At 35.2% G+C, this 20,672-nt stretch overlaps 1 protein-coding gene across 1 annotated transcript in view; it reads right to left on the bottom strand.

Annotated features, from left to right (window-relative positions):
• The window catches only part of LOC149539209 (DNA polymerase epsilon catalytic subunit A-like), a 106,859-nt gene that overhangs the window by 78,701 nt on the left and 7,486 nt on the right, over positions 1–20,672 (bottom strand). Inside the window, exons 3-7 of the mRNA XM_089800543.1 lie at positions 20,553–20,612; positions 20,139–20,234; positions 19,097–19,257; positions 18,583–18,674; positions 17,922–18,139 (exon numbers count right to left, since the gene is read on the bottom strand). Of these exons, the coding sequence (XP_089656669.1) occupies positions 17,922–18,139; positions 18,583–18,674; positions 19,097–19,257; positions 20,139–20,234; positions 20,553–20,612 (627 nt within the window). The remainder of the gene's footprint in view (positions 1–17,921; positions 18,140–18,582; positions 18,675–19,096; positions 19,258–20,138; positions 20,235–20,552; positions 20,613–20,672) is intronic.

Below are 20,672 nucleotides of genomic sequence, written 5' to 3'. Positions count from 1 at the left end.
AGCTCTAACAATGTTGTCCCTGAGAACGGCAACTATATCCTTACTCTCCTGTAATAGTTCACAGAGATATATCCATCTGACCCAAGCTTGTTGTTGAGCTGCCACATAATTCCTCAAATACCCTTCCACCCATTTGGTCACAATCTCCATTTGACTATTAGTCTGTGGATGATAACTGGTGCTAGGTGTAAGCTCAATGCCACAACCGGAATACCTCCTTCCAGAAGTGACTCATGAAGCGGCTGTCCCTGTCACTCACAATGTTCTGAGGCAAACCATGTAATCTAAAAACCTCCCTGATGAAGACCTCTACCACCTGAGCTGCTGAGCATGTAGTAGTGATAGGGAAGAAGTGAGCATATTTTGTCAATCTATCCACCACCACATAGATACAATCGCGCCCCTGGGCCTTGGGCAAGTCCATGATAAAATCCATGGAGATGCACTCCCACTTCCTGTCAGGAATAGGAAGTGGCTATAGGAGCCCTGCTGGATAAGTGTGCTCTTGTTTGTTCTACTGGCAAACAAGACACTCATACACATACTGTAAAACATCAACCTTAAGCCCCTTCCAAGTGAACTGCTCCCAAACTAACCTGTAAGCCTTGAAATACCCGAGATGGCCTACTATAGGTGAATCATGGAGTGCTCTCAAAACCAACTGCTTCACTTTCGATCCTAGGATTAAGTAAATCTTGTTCTTGTAAATGATCGAATCATCTACAAGAGTGTACCTAGTGTCGATCATTGTTCCCTCCACTATTTCAAAGGCCCATGTGTCTTTGGCATATTCTGCTACAATTAAGTGTCGCCAATCCTCTGATATCTAAATCATAGAAGTGAAGTGTGGCCTGCAAGATAAAGCATCTACAACAACATTTTGTGTCCCCTTAACATATGTGATATCAAAATCATAGGCCTGTAACTTACTCACCCACTTTTGTTGACAATCGTTTAGGTCTCGCTGTCCCAAAAAGTGCCTCAAACTGTTATGATCAGTTTTAATACAAAATTTGTTGCCCACAAAATACTATTTGAATTTGGCCAAGGCATGCATGATGGCCAACATCTCCTTATCATATATGTTGGATGATCTCTCAAACCCTCTAAGTTTCCTGCTCTCATAAGCTATAGGATGCTTGTCCTGCATGAGTACAACACCAACTCCCTCTCCAGAAGCATCACATTGAAACTCAAATGGCTTTGTGAAATTAAGCAATGCTAATACTGGGCATGTAGTCATTATTTCCTTGAACCGCATGAAACAATCCTGTGCCTCCCGAGTCCACACAAATGCCCCTTTCTTCAGCAAATCTGTCTTAGGTGTTGTGTACCGTGCTGACAAACCTATGATAGAATCCACACAGACCAAGGAACCCCCTCAACTGTGTAAAGTTCTTTGGTGGTGACCAATCAACAATAGTGTGGATCTTTTTAGGATCCATCCACACTCCCTCCACACTAATGATGTGTCCAAGATACAACAGCTCTATTATCCCCAAATCACATTTGGACTCCTTGGCATACAAGGACTCCCTCTGTAAAATGCTCAATACTGTCTCCAAGTGTTCTAAATGTTCCTGCCAAGTCCTACTATAGATCAAAATATCATCAAAGAACACCAACACAAATTTCCTCAATTGATGGTGGAAGACCCTATTCATAGTGGACTGGAAAGTGGCAGGTGCATGAGTCAAACCAAAAGGCATGACTACAAACTCGAAGTGCCCACAATGACATCTGAAAGCAATTTTCTCAATATCCTGCTCTCGTACTCTGATCTAGTAATAGCCTGATCTCAAATCAATTTTTGTGAAATAACAAACCCCATGCAATTTATCTATCAACTCATTGATGCGTGGGATGGGATACCTGTTCTTTATAGTTCTCTTATTCAACACCCTACAACCAATACACATTTGTATAGTACCATCCTTCTTTTTTACCAAAACAACAGAAGACGCAAAAGGTGACTTGGTCGAATGTGTCCCATTGCTAGCAACTCCTTGATGGTCCTCTCGATCTCATCCTTGAGTCGTTTTGGGTTCTGGTATGGTGTGATCATGACTGTCTTAGTGCCTTCCTCCAGCTCGATAATGTGCTCAATGCCTCTGTCTGGTGGCCTACCTAGTGGAATCTCGCTAAATACCTTCTCATACTTGATTCTCAATTTTTGAATGTCCGAATGATATTCAGTCTGATGTTGCTCCTCCTAGATAGGAATCAAGGTGCATATTGCCGCCCACTCCATATCATCATGCTTGGTTAATCTCTCCATCCGCCTAAATGAGATAGTCCTGACATCACCATTACGGATAGCCTTCAGTGCATGAGTCCTGCCATCCACCTCAAATTGTATCTCCGTATCCTTCAATCTCAGGGTAACCTCTTCCAGAGAATGTAATCACTACATCCCAAGTACTATGTCCATGTCACCCATGTTGACCACATGATAGTCCGCCTTGAACTCATAGTTGTTTAGGCGCAAAGGTAGATCTCACACCATCCTGTCACAACGAAGAGTATATCCATCAGCTACCTTGACTCTCAATCCTTTGAACTCCTCAGTAATGAGTGCATGTCTCTCCACAAATCGTGCATCAATGAAATTATGCGTGGCACCTGTATCCAACAGAGTAATAACCTTCTATCCAGCCAAGACTCCCCGAAGTCTAAAAGATCCCTCTCTCTGAAATACTAGACATACGTGCCTCCTATAAATGTAGCTCTGGAGCCTCTTTTTTCTCAACACTATCTACCTCCTGTTCACCCTCTGCCTCATCAGGATCCTCATCATGGTGCTCTGAGCTATCTAAATCCGAACCCCCTGTAATAAGCCCACATCACCCGATTAGCCTTCCCCTTAGGCCTCATAGGACAGTTATGACCAAACTCATTGGGACCTTTGCAAAAGAAGCATAGCTTCTTCTTACGCAAGTCATTAAACATCTCCTTATCCAAAGGTGCAGCTGACTTGCCTTTTGAGTTGCTAACCTTCTCTTTACCCTTGTTGAATCCCCCTTTGTTATCTCTAAATGATGAAGAACCATTCGAACTAAACCGGTTTGTCGAAGCTACAAGTTCCACATTGCGGGCTTTCTTCATGGCTTCCTGTAATGTAGGAGGATCAAAGGCCTTTACCCACCCCTTGAGTGGTTTAGTCAATCCCTCTATGAATAAAATGACTAGCCTCTGTTCTAAAATCTCAGGCACCATCACTGCAAGCTTCTAGAAGTCACTGATAAATTGTTCTGAGCCTCTTGATTGTCTCAACTGGGCTAACTCCCAGAAATAAACTTCAGGATCCTTTTTATCAAACCTTTCTATCAATCTATCCACGAACTCCTGATAAGTGGTTACCTGATTGTGTTGCAATGTGATCATGCCATGTGTCCACCAATCATGAGCTGCCCCATCTAAGTGTAAAGTGGCATACTTGAGTGCTTCAAATTCTATCATAATCTTCAAAGATAGAAAAGTATCCAACTTATGAATCCAAGCACGAGTAGTCATTTTCCCACTACCATCAAATGTGGGTAATTCCAACTTGTTGGTGACCTGTTGCAACTCACTGTGTTTATCTGCTTGGCAGCTCTGTAGTTCAAGTACCTATCAAATGTCCATTCGTCCTGTACACATGTTGGTAATGAATCCCACTCATTCCTCGCTAGTCGGAGTTCATCTGCAATGTCTGTTACCATAGCATCAGGTGTGAGTGCTGGAGTTTCTTCCCTAAATGTAGGACGTGTGGGTTTGTCAGCTATCCCAGACCGAGTCCAATGTTGTGATCCTGCTATGCTCCTATCATCCTGGTCATTATTATAATTATTTCTCCTGTCAATCAAATGTTGCATCATAGCCATCATTGCTTATGTACTTGCCTCCATTGACTGTAGAAGCCTATCCTGACGCTGTAAAGCCTCATCATCTCTCATAATTCTGGGTGGGCTTTGAGAATGTCTCTCAACCATGTTCTCAGCTGTGTTGGTTCCCTGTATAAATAGAGCCCTTTTGTTTTTGCTTTGAAAACTAAATTGAATGGTGGCTGCATAAACCCTATCAAGCTGGCAAGAAACCGCTCTAATACCACTGTGGTAACCCCTCAAGGAACTAATATGCAAGTGCAATTCTTTTGGTATTATTAGTGCAAATACATGGAAACAAGATTTAACAATGATGCCAAAAAATTTTGATTCTAAATTATTACAGCAAAATCATATGCTGATGAAGTACAATGATAATAGTGAAGCCTGAGAATGGAAATGAATCAAGCATAGACACTGTAGCACGGCATCTTGCATGCGTAGTGTAGCAATCAAAATTTATTCTCTAATTTAAGCACAAAATAGAACTCCTAAATTGAAGCTCTCCCAAATACCAAATTCAATGGATATTTCACCACCTCAAATGGTTGCAACACTGAAGAGTTGACATTCTCCAATGACTGGCTGAAATCGGAAACCTTAGTTTCTTCTCCCAACTTGATATCAAATGCAATTCACAAAATCGAATGATAAACAATGAAGTTCTCACCCCTTTTTATACTTTTCCTTGACCCTCGTACAAGGAAATAAAATACTTAATAATTGCGTTCTCCAGAAGTTTCCCCCTTCCAATAGTTAATGCACTTGCTAGAAGCTTCTCTCTTACAATACAATAATTAAATAAAATATTTAATAATTGCATTCTCTAGAAGTTTCCCCCCTTCCAATAATTTATGCATTCTCCAATTAAATTAATTAGATATAAAGTCACTCTTTTTTTCTTTTTTGACTTTATAAGAAATTAATTTAATCAATTTCTCCTTATTTCTCCACTTAGCCTTCGGAGAATGTAAAGGCTAAGAACTCCACTAATACACTAAAAAGATGGGGACAATACATAATTGCAAAACTAAGTCATTTCACAGTATGAACATATATTACTTAATCACTGATCAATGCCAAATGTCAACGATAAACAGTAAATACTCGCTCATTAATCTATCTTCATGATTGTAAAGAAAATCATACATTGAATTACTAAATTCCAAAACATAGACTAGTTCATCAAATAAAAAAGTGTGAAACATAATGATAAATGATAAGTGTTTAGTAGTTTATCAATGATCATAGTATCAAATGCCCTTCAAGGGTCAAATGGGTCATCAAAAAATGAGGGATCAATGGCTTCATCCTCAGCTGCAACTATATCTAGATCCTCATCATTGGAACCCAAACCGGTTACACTAGTCTCAGATGATGCTATATCATTCTCCTCTTCCTCAACACGAGAGATTAGATGATGAAATGTTTTTTAGTAGGTTCCTTTTAGGGTTATATAAAAAAATTAAAATTAAAAAATTAAAAACACTCTTAAAAGTTGTTTTATTTCAAATTTTGGACCCTACTGCCCTAGGTTCATTGTGGGTTTGTTGTGGGTCCGTCTAGGTTCGCTTTAGAAAAGACTCGGGCGAACCCATAGACTAAAATAAGGACCTTGCCCAGACCTACAGCAAACCCGAAAACAAATTCAAACTCGCACAGACCCAAGCTCGAATCCGGGCAACAGGGGACAAACCTAGTAACACAACATTTTTCCATTCTTTAAAGATAAGTTATAACCAAAGTTCCCAGACTCATCGAGACTTGTCATAACTCAATGAGTCACATGAGTCAGAATCTGACTTACTAAGTCCCAATGACAAGACTTCGTAAACAAATATGGTCTTTTTTGCAAAAGAATATAAAAAGTGAATGTTTTAACTTACTTTTTTTGTTCTATTTCTTCTTTGCAATTCTAAAAAGCATTTTATTTCATTGTATTGAGGATAAAAGAGGAGTACAATAGAAAAGAAGTCTGCAGAAGTGCGACCAGCAGGGAGGAAGAGATAAAAATCTTCAAAAAAAAAACATTGGGATAGTGTAACACTTGCATTTGGAGCATCAACAAATCATACTAGAATTGCAAAGAGCCCTTGTCTCATTTCAAATTTATTGTAAGAGGTATGTGTGAAACCTTATGAATTTTTTGAATTTTCTATTTTGTATTTTCTAATAAACAATCTTTTATTTTTATTTTTACTTTTGAATTGTTGAAGTTGAATGTTTTCCTCTCAAATCCAAATTTCAAACTTCAATAAAAGAACAATAGCAAACCCCACTATTTTGTTAAAAAATGTAAAATATGTATTTACATTTTTTTCTAAAAAAAGTAGGGTTTGCTGACTTGACTTTTCTTTCTTTGAGCATTGAAATTTGAACTTGAATATCAAAGGAGAAGAATCAAGATTGAAAAATGGAAAAGTTTTACAAACCCTACAATTTTTAGACAAGCCCTACTTTTTTGTGTTAGCTTATAAAACACAGTGCGCAAATGGTAATTTTATCTTTAAATTGTCTTATTGCAAACATCTTTGACGTTTCAAAACCATATTTTTCCCCAATGTCTACTACTAATGCTAAACCTAAGGCTACGAAAATAGGTCAAAAAGATGTCACTTAGCGATTTACTAAAGAATTTTCTTGTAGAACAAGACAGCAAGTGAAATGTGAATTCTATAAAGAAATTAATAGAGGTGACATCAATAGATTTAAATGTCATATTTCAAGATATGTGGCCATGATATTGAGTTGCGTAGAGAAGTACCTCTCGAGGTTGTTTGTGCATGTTATTTGCAACCAAAAACATTTGAGAAATTAAAGGAAACAAAGAAGAGGCAAAGGGAGAAGTTAGCTAGTAATAGTTTCTGTTCAGCCCCATTTGTAGTGTGTTGGAGAAAGTTCTTCCATGCCTCCATTTCATCCTACTTCTTCTAGTAGTACTAGTGCTTCTACTTCCACTCTTTCTAGTGGGACTATTAGCTTTTGTCCTAGAGATCAGAAATCTAGGTCGAACAATTATTTTGTGTCATGCACTACTCCTAAGTCATTGCCCTCACTTGAGAGCATGACTTGGAACAACGGGTCCATGATGCTGCAAAAAAAGCAATTTGCAAGTTTTGGTACTTTTGCAACATTCCATTTGTTGCAGCCAAGGTAATTGCTTTTTATTTGGTTGATTTACATTTAAAATTAGTACCTTGAATTTTGTTTTATCTAATGAATTGTTATAATTTTATTAAACATGCATATTTAATCTATTTGTGACAAGTCTCCTTACTGGCATGATAACATAAACCTCATGGTTTAAAGCCCCTACTGATGCTGATTTAAGTGGCCCCCCTTTCGTTAGAAATTGTCAAAGATATAAAAGTTGAATTAGAGGATCAGACAGCATGTTGGAGCGAAAAAGGTTGGACTAAGAGGAAGAATAGGACACGCCTAAACTTTCTTGTTTCTTGCACAAAAGTGACTGATCATTCTACTTCCCTAAGCGTCCGTTTGGTTCCTAGAAGATGACAGGAATTGGCTTTTTCAAAATCCAAATTTGAAAATTTTTGTGTTTGTTTCAAAATTGGCAAAAAAGAATTAGCATATCGGACTTCCAATTTTGCCTCAAAACCAAGTTTTCCAACTTCCTACTAGCAAGTAGGAATTGAAAATCAAAACCTAGTTATGTTTTTTAAGGAGTGTAAAAACAATAGATTGGACTACTCTTTGAGATTTTCCTTCAACTCCAAGCTTCCGCATAAAAATGTGTCTTCACACTTATCTTCCGAGTGAAACAAACAATTTAAGTAAAATCCCAAAAATCGGAATGAAGATTTACAAAACCTTGATTTGGCTAAACCAAGGTTTGTAGAAATCCCAGTTTTTTAAATTCCACGAACCAAATGGACCCTAAATGCATTAAATAATTTGGATTTGATTTAGTGATTAATATTTGAATTTTAAATTTTGATTAATTGATTGATTATTATTTTGCTTTATTTTCAAGATCCACAATGTTCCTTAAGTCCATTGATGCTTTCTCACATGTTAAAAATGCCACATACTTGTGTGAAGTTATTGAGGAAGTCATATTTGAGGTGGGGGAAGAAAATATGGTTTACGCGTTGACAGACAATCCAGCAAGTTATTTTGTTGCACGTAGACTTTAGATGTAGAGACAACTGAATATTTTTTGGTCTCCATGTGCACCCAATTGCCTTGACCTCATATTGGAGAACATTGGTAAGCTTATGGGTCAAATCATGTGTTGATAAGGCCAAACACATTTGTAAGTGTATCTACAATCATGAATTGGTCCTTCACATAGTGAGGCAATATATGGGGCAGAAGGAGTTGCCTCACCCTCGTAGCACAAGATTCTCCTCAAATTTCATTACATTAAAATCCTTGATGTAGTCAAAGGAAGCTTTGAAGCCTATGTTGGTGTGGAGTGGACTTCCACAACCTATGTTAAATCAATACAAGGACAGATGTAGGAGATTGCATTTTCTATAAGGCAAGTTTTTGGACCCCTTGTGTAGAGATCATGCGGGACATTTTTATTAATTGTACACTATGCTTAAGTATTTACTTTAAATTTATATGCATACTTTCATTTTTTTCCAACTTTGCTTATTTTCATTCAGACTTAATTGTTACTATTTCATAATAAGAGTAGGTCACTGACCCCCCAATAATTCTCCTACAAGTTACTAATGGGGAGAAGCCCAATATGGGCTACATATATGAGTGCATGGATAGGGCCAAGGAGGCCACTAAATCTATATATGAACGTGACAAGAATTAATACCGTCCCATTTGGGAGATTATTAATAGGAGATAGTGCATCCAATTTCAAAGCCCATCAATGCAGTTGCATGTTTCCTCAATCCAATATACCATTTCTACCTTGATTTCAAGGCAGATGTGGAGGTGTTTATTGGGCTCTAATGGGCTCTAATTGGTGGTAAAGCAAATGACTATTGTTGATACTAGAATCATAACTGCACTACAAGTGATAGAGGCATTTGATAATGCACAAGGGAAGTTGTTCGGTAGTCAAATGTGCAAAATCGCTCGCACATAATTGTAACCAAGACAAATCATATCTTAAGTGCATAATTTGATTTTCTAATTTAGTCTTCAACTTAGAAATGAGTTTTATTTTCTTTTCTTTTTGTTATTTTAGATAGATGTCTTTGTCGAAGAGATGCAGGCTCCTTTGAGGTTGAGGCTAAGCCACAGACTTGTTTTTGTTTCCATAAATGTTTAAAACATTTGATGTATAAATTTCATATTCCATGAGTTTTATGTACATTTTGTTATCCAAAACTTTTCCAATAAGTTTTGCATTTCTCTAATGTAATTCATTATTTTATTGGCGAAAACTAATCAAACAATTGTTACCAATTCATATGATGAATTCTTTTATTGAAGGTTATCATCAAGTCTTTTTTTTAGCAATTTATTAGCCTATGCTTGATTTTTTAGGCCTTCAAAGTCTTTTTTTGCATTTCCGAGTGTTTTCTTCGATTATTTTCACTTTTTTGTTTCCTTCAACCTCTTGCTTTCAGTTTTCCCTTCGATTCGATATCTCTTAAGGCTGAATTAGAGTTATCAATCAAAAACATCAAGGTTTAAGCGCCTAAAAAATGGGGTCTCCAAGTTCAATTGCATATTTAAAATATTGACCTTATATTCTAATGGTGAGTTGCACTTTTTGAAAAATATAACTTAAAATGACTTTATGTTATGTTTTAAGTTACGTTATCACTTTAGATTTATCACTTAAGTGATTTAAGTCATTATAGTGCACTTTATGGTATAATTTAATGTTGAGTTGTTTTTTAATTTTTCATTTAAGTGACTTTATGCACTTTATAGTCTGACTTAATGTTGAGATTCACTTAAATGTTTTATTTCAAAACATTTAAGTGAAATGTTACTATTTGAACATATTTGCCCATAATATGTAAAATATATAGTGTAACTATGATATTTGACCCCTTTAAGTGATATTTGCTCAATAAATCAAATAGACATGTGCTAAATAGAAAACTAAACTAATGCAACTTCATTACATCTTCTTTTGTGAAATGAGATACATGTAAATACATCTAGAGAACTCGGTTTTGGCTTGGATATGTAAATGCATTGCATGTTTAAAACATGCAATCACTCCTAGAGAGTATGATTTTGGCATGGAGGTAAGAGTTTTGGTCAAAATACATATAAATGCAAGGCAAGAAAACATGACATGCAATAGGCCCTTCTAACCCCAATTTTGGTCTATGGGTGGCTTTTATGACTTTTCCTTGCACATTTTAAACTTGCATTTGATCATTCTAAAACCAATTTTGCAATTGCATCTAAAAATGTCACATGGATTGGCATGTAGAAAGTGCGATTTTGGCTTCCGAGTCAAATGCATGTATTTATCTTGACCATTTCCTTCATGTGTTTGTGCTTAGAGAGTGTGATTTTGTTCTAGCCTCAATATGCAATTGCATGGCATGCAATGCAAATCAAAGACCTTGTTTTTACTCTTGGAGTTAAAACGCTCAAATGCATGCATTGCAAATGCATGTTTAAAACATGCAAAGGTTTTCCAAGAACCCAATTTGCCTTGAGGGAATGAGTTTTCACCAAAATGTTGCATGTAATCTCCTCTAGAGAACCAGATTTTGGTTTTCAAGCGATTTACTTGCATCTATATTGCATATTTTAAGACGTGTTTGCATATGGAGACCCTGATTTTTCTTGTAAAATGACTTAAATGCATCCTTGTTACATGTTTAAAACACGTTTTTGCATGTAGAGACTTCGATTTCGGTCTTCAACTCCAAAACACCACATGCATATGCATCTAGAGAACTTGATTTGCCAAAAGGAATGCATTGCAACTCAAAATGCTACATGTAGTTGACCTTGACCTGCATTTTTAATACATGTGATTGCATGTAGAGACCATGATTTGGTCTTCAACTCCAAAATGCCACATGCATAAGCCCCTGATTTTGGTGTTCAACTCCAAAATGCCACATGCATTTGCATGTAGAGACCCCAATTTTGATTTTTCAGCAAGTGTGTTTCATGCAAAAAGCCTTGGAGACCACAATTTGCCTTACCAAAGGCAAAAACATTGATGTAATAGGGCTTTTTAAACCCGACCTTGCATAAAACTTTGGAGGGAAAAGCTTTTTAAGGCATTTGCATCAACTACATGCACGTGTTTGCCCTTGGAGACCAGGATTTGCCTTAAAAGTGCATCTTCAAACGTTGAAATCATTTGGAGAAACGCAAGCTTCACTTTAAATGGCATTTGCAACAATATTGGCAACATCTTTTACATGCATTTGCATCTCTAGACCACGATTTGAAGCTAAGGTTTGAATCTTTCAAAGGCATTTGGTCATTGCATGCAAACACAATTGTACTATCAGATTTTGGAAAGAACAAGTTCATTCCAACTTATTCTTCTAAAAAAAAATTCTTTGATCTCCAAGTAAGTGCAAGAATCCAATTTTATTTGCATTTCTTTATCACTTTGTTATTTTATTGCATTCTTTAGCTCTTTATCTTCCATTTGTTCAAACACAGCCCTACTTTTTTGCTTCAAGTTATTTAATGGGTTTGAAACCTCCACTTTTGTTGCAAATGAAAAAGCTCTTCAACTTCAAAAACGAAATTGCATGCAAAGTGAAGTTTTGGGGTTTGTCAAAGTTTGAGTCAAAGCAAGAGGTATGTTTTTCTCTTTTTTTTTCTTTTTTTTTTCTTTTTTTATATATTTTGTTGCTTATTTTGGTTTGTTTTTGGAGAAAAGTTGGAGATTTTCTCCAAGAATGCAAGTGCTTTTCCATGTTTTCATCTTCCATGTTCAATCCATTTTCCAAATACATCCAAACTCCATTTTCCTACACATGTATTCGCATTCTACTAACCAATTACGTATTTACATCAAGTAAAAATGATGAATTTTTACCACGTGTAATTGCATCTCATAAACCCGATTTTGGTAAGAACTCACATTTTTAAATACCAAAATTCGTATTTTTGCACACATCCATATGCTTCCAACTTGCATTCTTGGCCATCTAAAACAAAAGTATCATTTTGCCTACATGTAATCCATCATCCTATACCTGCTTTTGGTCAATTTTGCCCAAAATACAAGCTGTCCCGTTCATTTTCAGCCTTCAAATGTGTTCAATAAGTATCTAATCCATACTTCAAACACCTATCCTTCTTAGATTCGACATTGCTACTCAAAATCCCATAGTTTTCATGGATCCAATCCCATTAGATGATGTCTTCATTATCTGGAATCTTCATGTTGCAGCAAACTCTTCAATTCAAGATATGTCAGAATTTCTTCAAAGAATTGAGACATCGTGTCAAAAAGAAATGCTTTGAATCAAAACAAGCAATATTCAGTTGGTCTCCACTTTCCAAATGGTGGCCCTAGAACCTGATTTTAATTGGGAGTGCGCCAAAGCACTTTACGAGAGAGAGGGATATCATTTGAAGATGTTCGATGGAAAAGTTGTTCCAAGTTTACATTTCGACAACATTGAGAAAGTTGTTAGGTACTACAAAATGTGAGAATTTGACAAAGTAGAATTCAAAACTGTTGAATGAGGAAAAGCTTGATTACATCAAGGTTTCAAATGACACTAGCAATTCATCAAAGAGAATGCACAAACTACAAGAACTCTCGATCACATGATCATCCACGATTGCATCATCAAGTATAAGGCCTTTGTCGACAATCGAAAGGATTGATTCATTTAGAATCAACAATTTCAACATTTTCTTCAGTGTATTTTCAACTTTGTAGTTGCAAAAGATAGATTACGTATAATCCAATTGCATGTAATATTATTACACGTTCAGACATGTAACCCAATAAATCTTCTTTCCTTTTTTGACTCAATCAAGGTGGTTGAGTTCCTCCCATCTTTTTCTCCAATTTTCTCACTCCTTTTTCCTATATAAAGGAGTGACCCACCATTGTAAAAAATCATCTTTATTTTTATGCAAGAGAGCTATGTCACACTTGTGCAAACATAACTTTGATTGTGTAGTACCAACTTAAAAGAAAAGTGAATACAAAGAAACAAATGGATTCGAAACTTTCACTGGAAGCAATTGTGATAAAGCAAATTAGAAGCTTTGACTGTGATTTGTGTCTTTTGTCTTTGATTCATGTTACTATTGTATGTTTATTAGAGCAAATGAGTAAAAGAAACAATTCGAGCCGAAGCTTTGTCTAGGAGCAATTGTGGTAATATAAGACTAGACGCTTTGACTGTAGGTTATATTATTGTTTGATATCCATGCACTTTGTTAGATCTAAGTTACTTTGATGTCTTTTAACTGAAATAACTTATAGGATTATAGCATAGAAATAATCTACTTTTGGAAACCTTTGTGCCCCACTAGTAGTGATTTACTTTTATAGTGTAAAACAACTTGATTTGGTATTGATTTTCCGAGATCGTTGGAAATGTACTAAGCACTACCTATTTTGGTATTTGTTTTCCAAATGCAACAACCTCTTGTATTTATAAGAAGCATAATCGATGAAGAGACATGTCGCTTCATGCGACATGACTATTCGCTAATTAGATAACTAATATAACAAATTTAATTTTATATATATATATATCATTATTATATTAATTTCTCTCATATAAACTTATATCTCAAATATAATGAGCACATATGTAAATTATATCTCATATATAAATATATACATTCATAGGTTTATCCAACTAAAGCTACCAAACATCAATACTCCCTCTTAGCTAGGGAGGAAAAACACAAGGAAAATATTACACCATTGGTAATTTTAGGAATGGCAAATTTTACAGATATCTTTAATCAGAAGATATCCACCATTTTGATATCACATTTGATATCATGAGTATTGGCCTATCAAAATATCAACACATGATATTTACCAAATACTCAATAAGGTAATGGCCTGTAGAATATCAACAGGTGACATTCACCAAATACCTATTATATATCTATACAAACAACTTAGATCGTCAAGTGAATGACATCTAACACTTAGTTGTTGATTTACAGATATAATACATCATGATTTATTTCAACATTTACATAAAATGTATATCATGACTTAGGTTATTGTAAGATCATCACCTTCCAATAACTTCTGCAAATGTGAGTGATGATCATTTAAAAGTCACTACTTCATCATGATGTACACAGGGGGGTAGGCCCATTAAATCATGCAGTCACACACATGATACCAAAAGTTTACATGAAGTCAAAATTCCCTCTGATTCTAATATGATCAAGATCTTCAAAGATCAACTGAAACATAATCTCTATCCCCTCCTTCAGATGGGTGTGTCAGACTCCCTCTGAACATCAATCTTCTAAACTCCTTTACTTTTGAAGTAGTGTCACTCCCTCTAAATCTGATATCAATTCTCCTTTTCCTGCAAGAGCATTCTCGAAGGAAAAGATCAAGGCACATAGCTCTTATAGTACAAATAGAAATACAAATAAGAATGTTAATTAGAATGTTAGTAATTTAACTCATGCCTATTACTAACAACAACATAAATGATTATAACATAACTATTTATTTTATAAATTCAATAACATAATATTTAATGATGTATAGAAGTCAAAATATAACTATACTTCATCTTTAACTTTCAACTCTCATAATGAATTTCTTTATGTTTAACAAACATTAAATTGAATTATCAAATATCATTTTTGAATGAGTGTGTGTGTGTGTGTGTGTGTGTGTGTGTGTGTGTGTGTGTAACTATCATATTTCACAATATTCTATACAAAGCACATTATATATTATTGAACATATATGTTTTCAACTATAATTACTCATATGATATAGAAATGAATATATAACAAAATGCCCAAAACCGTATCTTTATACATGCCTTAATGGGTCGATGCTCGATGCCTTTACCCCCTTAAAGTCGTATCCCTTGTGATGCACGACCATCAAGCTTAGATTTGTGGACCTATGGTTCATGCAATTGGGGATGTGTTCAAGGCACATTGGGGAACCTTGTCCTAAGTGTGCATGACATTTGGAGTGATTGTGTTGGGGTTAGAGCCATTTTGGTGACTGTTGACCTTGGAGATTGTTTTCGCAAGCTTCAATCCATGGGAGTTGACTCATGCGCTCTTGGATTTGGATAGTTGGATGGCACCAGGACCTATGCCTAAGGGCGCATACTTTCATGTTGTCATTTGAGTTAGTTATGCTTTGTAAAGTTGGAGCTTGTATTTAATAGTTGTTGCCAAGCCAACTTGTGGCTTGAGGGTTTATTTTAATGTAACTTACTAGGCCAACTTGTGGCTTGGTTTAGTATAAGCAAAGAGTCTTGTAGTGTCATGATTCATTCAATTCAACTTGGAGTAGCTAAGAGGAGCGAAGTTTAACAGAGCTAGTAGCTTAGTGTGGGCTTGGAAAACAAGAAGGTTGCTTGGTGGCTTGCGAGCACAGGTTTAAATTCTTCTTGGGATTTCTACCAGATTGTGGAGTTGGGCTAGCTAGGGTTTGGATCTTGCAAGATATTGCACAACTATTATTGTAATTGCTTTGTATTTGGCCACAACCCAGAGGGTCTTATAGTCAGGCATGTTGGATGTAAATCTTATGATTCTATTATGAGAATTGGTATTATTTTAAATCAAGATTTGTGTTATCGTTTATCTTTTGTTGTGTGGTTATTTGTTGGGGGCTTAGACATCTTTAGGGATTCTCCTACCTTGTATTGCATCACCTTAGTAACTAAAACTAGACTTGTATTCCTACCTTTCTTATATTAAATATGTTCCATTTAATCCAATCTTAGGTGGTGGGTCCCTTATATCCTCCACCTTACAGGTAACTAACCTAGCCTCACTTGTGATTAATCTAGTGTTAGTTGATGTGGACTAATATTGTCGATTGGGGTCAAAATAAGGTGTCACTCCTTTCTTCTATTCCATTTATAATTTATGCCACACAATGGGGTCGAATAAGGTGTCGCCCCTTTCTTCTGTTTTATTTTTGTCTATGCCCTTTTCTTTTTCCTGCCTATTCATCGAGTTCTACGTTGCTTTAATATTATACATTGCACGCATGGCAATTCATTATTCCCTACCACTTTGTTTCCCCGTGACTAGTGGTTCATATTGCTCCTTTGGTGGTAATATTGGCAAATATCTTTTGTGTGCATCAATCAATTAATCATATATTTATCTCCCTTTTTTCGGGTTTTATTTGTTTTACCGCCACTAGATCTGTGCTACACATTCTACCAATTAGATTCATTGTCTCCCAATATACTTGCATATGAAAACATTGAAGCTCTCTAAAGAAATCGCTCACCAATGACATCCACTATTGGATCTACATTGATATTCATGTGCGACCACACACCAATTACGCCACTAGGATTTTTCAACATAAGCTTCACCTATGGAAAAAATTTCATCCAAGTCAAACTAGTTGATCATCATATCAACTATCACAATGTCCATAAACGAATCGGGGATAATGGATTGTACTTCTTATTTACTGGCGGTAACATTAAAACATTGGTTATATCGGGTCATTGTTTTGTTGATGTTGTGCGTAGACTAGTCTACAACTCTTGACAATACATGCCAACACAACAATTGATCAATCTACCGTGAATGATAATTTGTACAGACAACTTCCTGCATTTCTATATTGTTTTACATTTGCAACTAGGCTTGGATACTATGTTGATGTTCCAAGATCGCTTCAAATATACTAAGCACTAGCTATTTTGGTATGTGTTTTTCAAATGCAACAACCTCTTGTATTTATAATGAGCATAATCCATGAAGAGACATGGGACATGTCTATTCATTAATTAGATAATTAATATAATAACAAATTTAATTTTATATATATATATATATATATAATTTCTCTCATATCAACCTACATCTCAAATATAATGAACACATACAAATTATATCTCATAATAATTATATATATTTATAAGTTTATCGTACTAAGCTACCAAACATCAACACTTAGATCCACACCGGTACACTTTCAATCAGCCTTTGAGTTGGTCTTGGTTTATTAGTATCTATTTCTAATTTCTAGATAGAAGTGTAATTTAAAGGTTTTTCTTGCCCATTACCCACTCTACAAGTAAGTGAATTGTTTCCTAAAACAAGGGGAAAGAATATTAGTAACACCCTTCAAAGTACCTCTAACTTCTTGCTTACCTTGAGTTGATCCAAGCAGCACTAAGAAGAGGGAGCCTTCCCCTCAAAAATAGGAGAGACTTTGTCTCACACACTATGACTGGTCATCCTATTGTGCAACTGAATTTGCACAAACTGTCATTGCAAAATATCCACCCAACACACTTGACAGTATTTATAATTTTATATATCATGTTTGTTATTTCCTTGAACTATAATTTGTGTTTGTGCTTATGTGATCAATGTATATTTATATCTGTAAACAAATTAGATTGTACTTAATGATGCTATTGTGAGATTAAGTTTTATTCAATAAAGGGTGCATCAAACAAGTTTTAAATTCTTTAAAATCTCTAAAATTTCTTGGGTTTTTTCACTTTGCCAAAAAAAATTGCCAAGTCTCATGAGTCTTGAGTTGAGTCAGCCTTGCCAAGCCTGAGTCTAAGAACTTTGGTTATAAAACAAACTGTTATTCCATCTATAAGCATTTCATGTATCTAACCAGCCTAAACTATAATAAAACAGAATGCCAAAACATATATTGGCAATTACTGCTAGAAAATGGCACTTGTTTGTTTTCAATTTTCATGTCCACTTCAACTTAATGGTTATCTCCCAGATAGTTTTCCTCAAATGAACATTTATGAGATTATTTTCTTTTTGCCCAAGGCTCCAACTACCCACATTCCCATTCATAGAAAAACACGAACAACTATTTTAAATTTTTTATGTGTTAAGCATTTCCATTCTGTAGCCAACTGGATATATAATAAAAGAGAATGCTAAAACATATATTGACAATTACATCTGAACAATGGCACTTGATTGTACCTCGCGATTAATGATAAGGTAGCCTTCACCATCCACCATGTATGAAATCATCATTACCATATCATACTCAGCGTCAGGGAATTTCAAAGGAAGCTTGGTTGTCTCTATATCAAAAGCACACACATGGACCTCAGCACGCTGAAGAAGATCAGCCCTCCTTTCTAGAGTCACTTTAGCAGAGTCTACTTTGACAGTATACCACTGTCCACACCTTGCATCTGTGTGATTTCAAAGCAAATGAGTATAATAAGGATGAAGCTTCTTAAAATATTTATGAGCAATTTGCCACATATATCAAAAACAACAGTAAGCTTGCTCCAAATTCTCATCATTTTTACCCCAAGGAGTCACAATATTATAATAATACACAACCACATATTTTTGTATTTAAAGTTCAAATTCTAATGAGTTATGAAATATGCCTCTGTATTCTTATCAAACCAGCATCAAAATAGGACTGCATGACCGACAAACACTGCAATCTACCAAAGGACATGTGAAACAAGGCATAGATATATGCAAGCACATCATCCAGCTATAATTAATTTCCATGCCTAAAGAATGTGAAAACAACAACAAAAAATGCATTCATGATCTACATCATCCACTGCGTGCAAAATGCTCTGCTACCTGTAAAACATCATCCCAACAAAATCCTCACCATTATCAATAGCAAAGCGAACATGGTAGGGGACATCATACTCCCGCATGTCAATAATGCAATCCAAAAAGTCTTGTATCTTCTGTTTATCACTGTATGAAGCACCAATATATCAAAAGTCACATTTTAGTAGAGTGATATACATATATTATTAATTTATTAGTTTGATCAACCTTTAGATGTCTTATTTGTTATCTTGCTGTATGAAAAGCAAATTGTAATTACATATATATATATATATATATATATATATATATATATATATATATATATATATATATATATATATATATATATATATATATATATATATATATATATAAAGTGCTACACGTTTCAACAAACAACCATTTGATTTGATGGGTATTCTACCTTGTAATACAAGTGCACAGAAGAAACCAATAAAATTTATGCATAAAACATTGTCAGAGGATATGGAAACCATAGTAAGCTAACTCAATTGAAAAACAAATCCTCAGTTACATCTGAATTTTAACCACCAGTAATAAATTACCTCTTGCCCATAAAGAAGGATTCATAAGCATCCGTTGCTTCAAGCTTAGCCTGGTTCCTTTCAACAACAGGCAGTAGATCACTTTTAACATGCATTAGTTCCTGAACAGTGTCGAAGCTGACTTTGAGATATGTCTTATACGAGCCTGACAAATGATTTTTCTGCAATAACAAGATATGAACCTATGATTGTATTTCACTGGAAACATAATAAATTCAAAACACATGAACCACTCCCATTCTTCAAAACAAATATACAGCAACTTAATCAAGTTATGTCATATTGATTCAATAATTCTCAGAATTAAAAGGTCATCTTAACGAGGTTTTCAACAAGATTCTGGCATATAAGATGTAGTGATGATCAAAGCATATCAAAATCCAATAGTATGGCCTGCCCCAGAAGTGAATTTGCTTAACCAGATGCACTCTAATACCATTCACTGACAATTTGGGGCAAAGTTCTTTAATCAATTCCAATAGCAATCCTATTGCTGTAAGCGCGTTATTCATCATTTATATTGAATAACCAAAACCATGTAACCAAGAGTTATGATGGGGACATAACAAACTTCCTACAACATTGGTGCAAAGAATCCAATTATGTATACTCCACACTAACCACTGGTAAGTCACAACAAAATAATTGTAGTTAATTTCAGACATGATAATTGATAAATGATCATAACTAACTGAGCACCAATCATTTGATGCATATTGTGAACAAGTTAAGCACAATTGTACTTATTTGATCATACAAATGCACCAAATACAAAACGTGTTCAATTGTTTGCCCAGAAATGCATCCAACGTAAAACTTTTTCAATTGTTTGTCCAGAGTAAATAATATGAAAATTTATCCTTACATTAAATATATACTGCTAGAATAATCACAAGTAAAGCATAGAATGTCCTGTGTAAAAGAATATGAGGTTCAAAACTGTCTAGTGTGCTACAATCATTCATGGCACACTTTCTCAGTGTGGGGAATGGTAGTGAAGCAACAATCAAAGACAGTGGACATATTGACAATGACTACCCACCAAATCCAGGTCTTCTTTGTCCACAACTTCTATATCAGAAATGTGACCCTCATATCGACGACGTAAGTATGCCTCCACATCCAACTCTGTTTTTTCCTGCATGTTAACATATGCAATGGAATAATCTTAGATAAGCAAGAAAAATGCAACAAAGATGATATATATCAGGATTTGATCACATCATCATTCTCAATAGATTAACATATTTGTGACCATAAACAACTGAAAGATTTGTAAGAAACCCTCTGAACAAAAAAATCAATTTAAATGGAGAAAACATTGAAGAAAATAATAGCAATTATGACCATGCATGACTCATTATGAAAATTAAATATATTAATATTGTATACCAGACATGATTGATGTACCAAGCAAATAAACTAAACAGTCAGATTATATGTGTGCAGTTTTAACCTTTGTGGCAACATAGAAGTATGGAGCAAATTTATACTTGGACTTGAATGTAGATCCATCCTGCCATACAAAAGGCAACAAACATATCAGAGAGGAGTCCAACCAATGCAACATACGTGC

The sequence above is a fragment of the Cupressus sempervirens genome, chromosome 9 (genome assembly GCF_028749045.1).
Source record: "Cupressus sempervirens isolate cs-2001-9-10 chromosome 9, ASM2874904v1, whole genome shotgun sequence".
Lineage (NCBI taxonomy): Eukaryota > Viridiplantae > Streptophyta > Pinopsida > Cupressales > Cupressaceae > Cupressus > Cupressus sempervirens.
The sequence above is the reverse complement of the archived record's forward strand: the minus strand, read 5'-3'. Positions and strand labels throughout refer to the sequence as shown.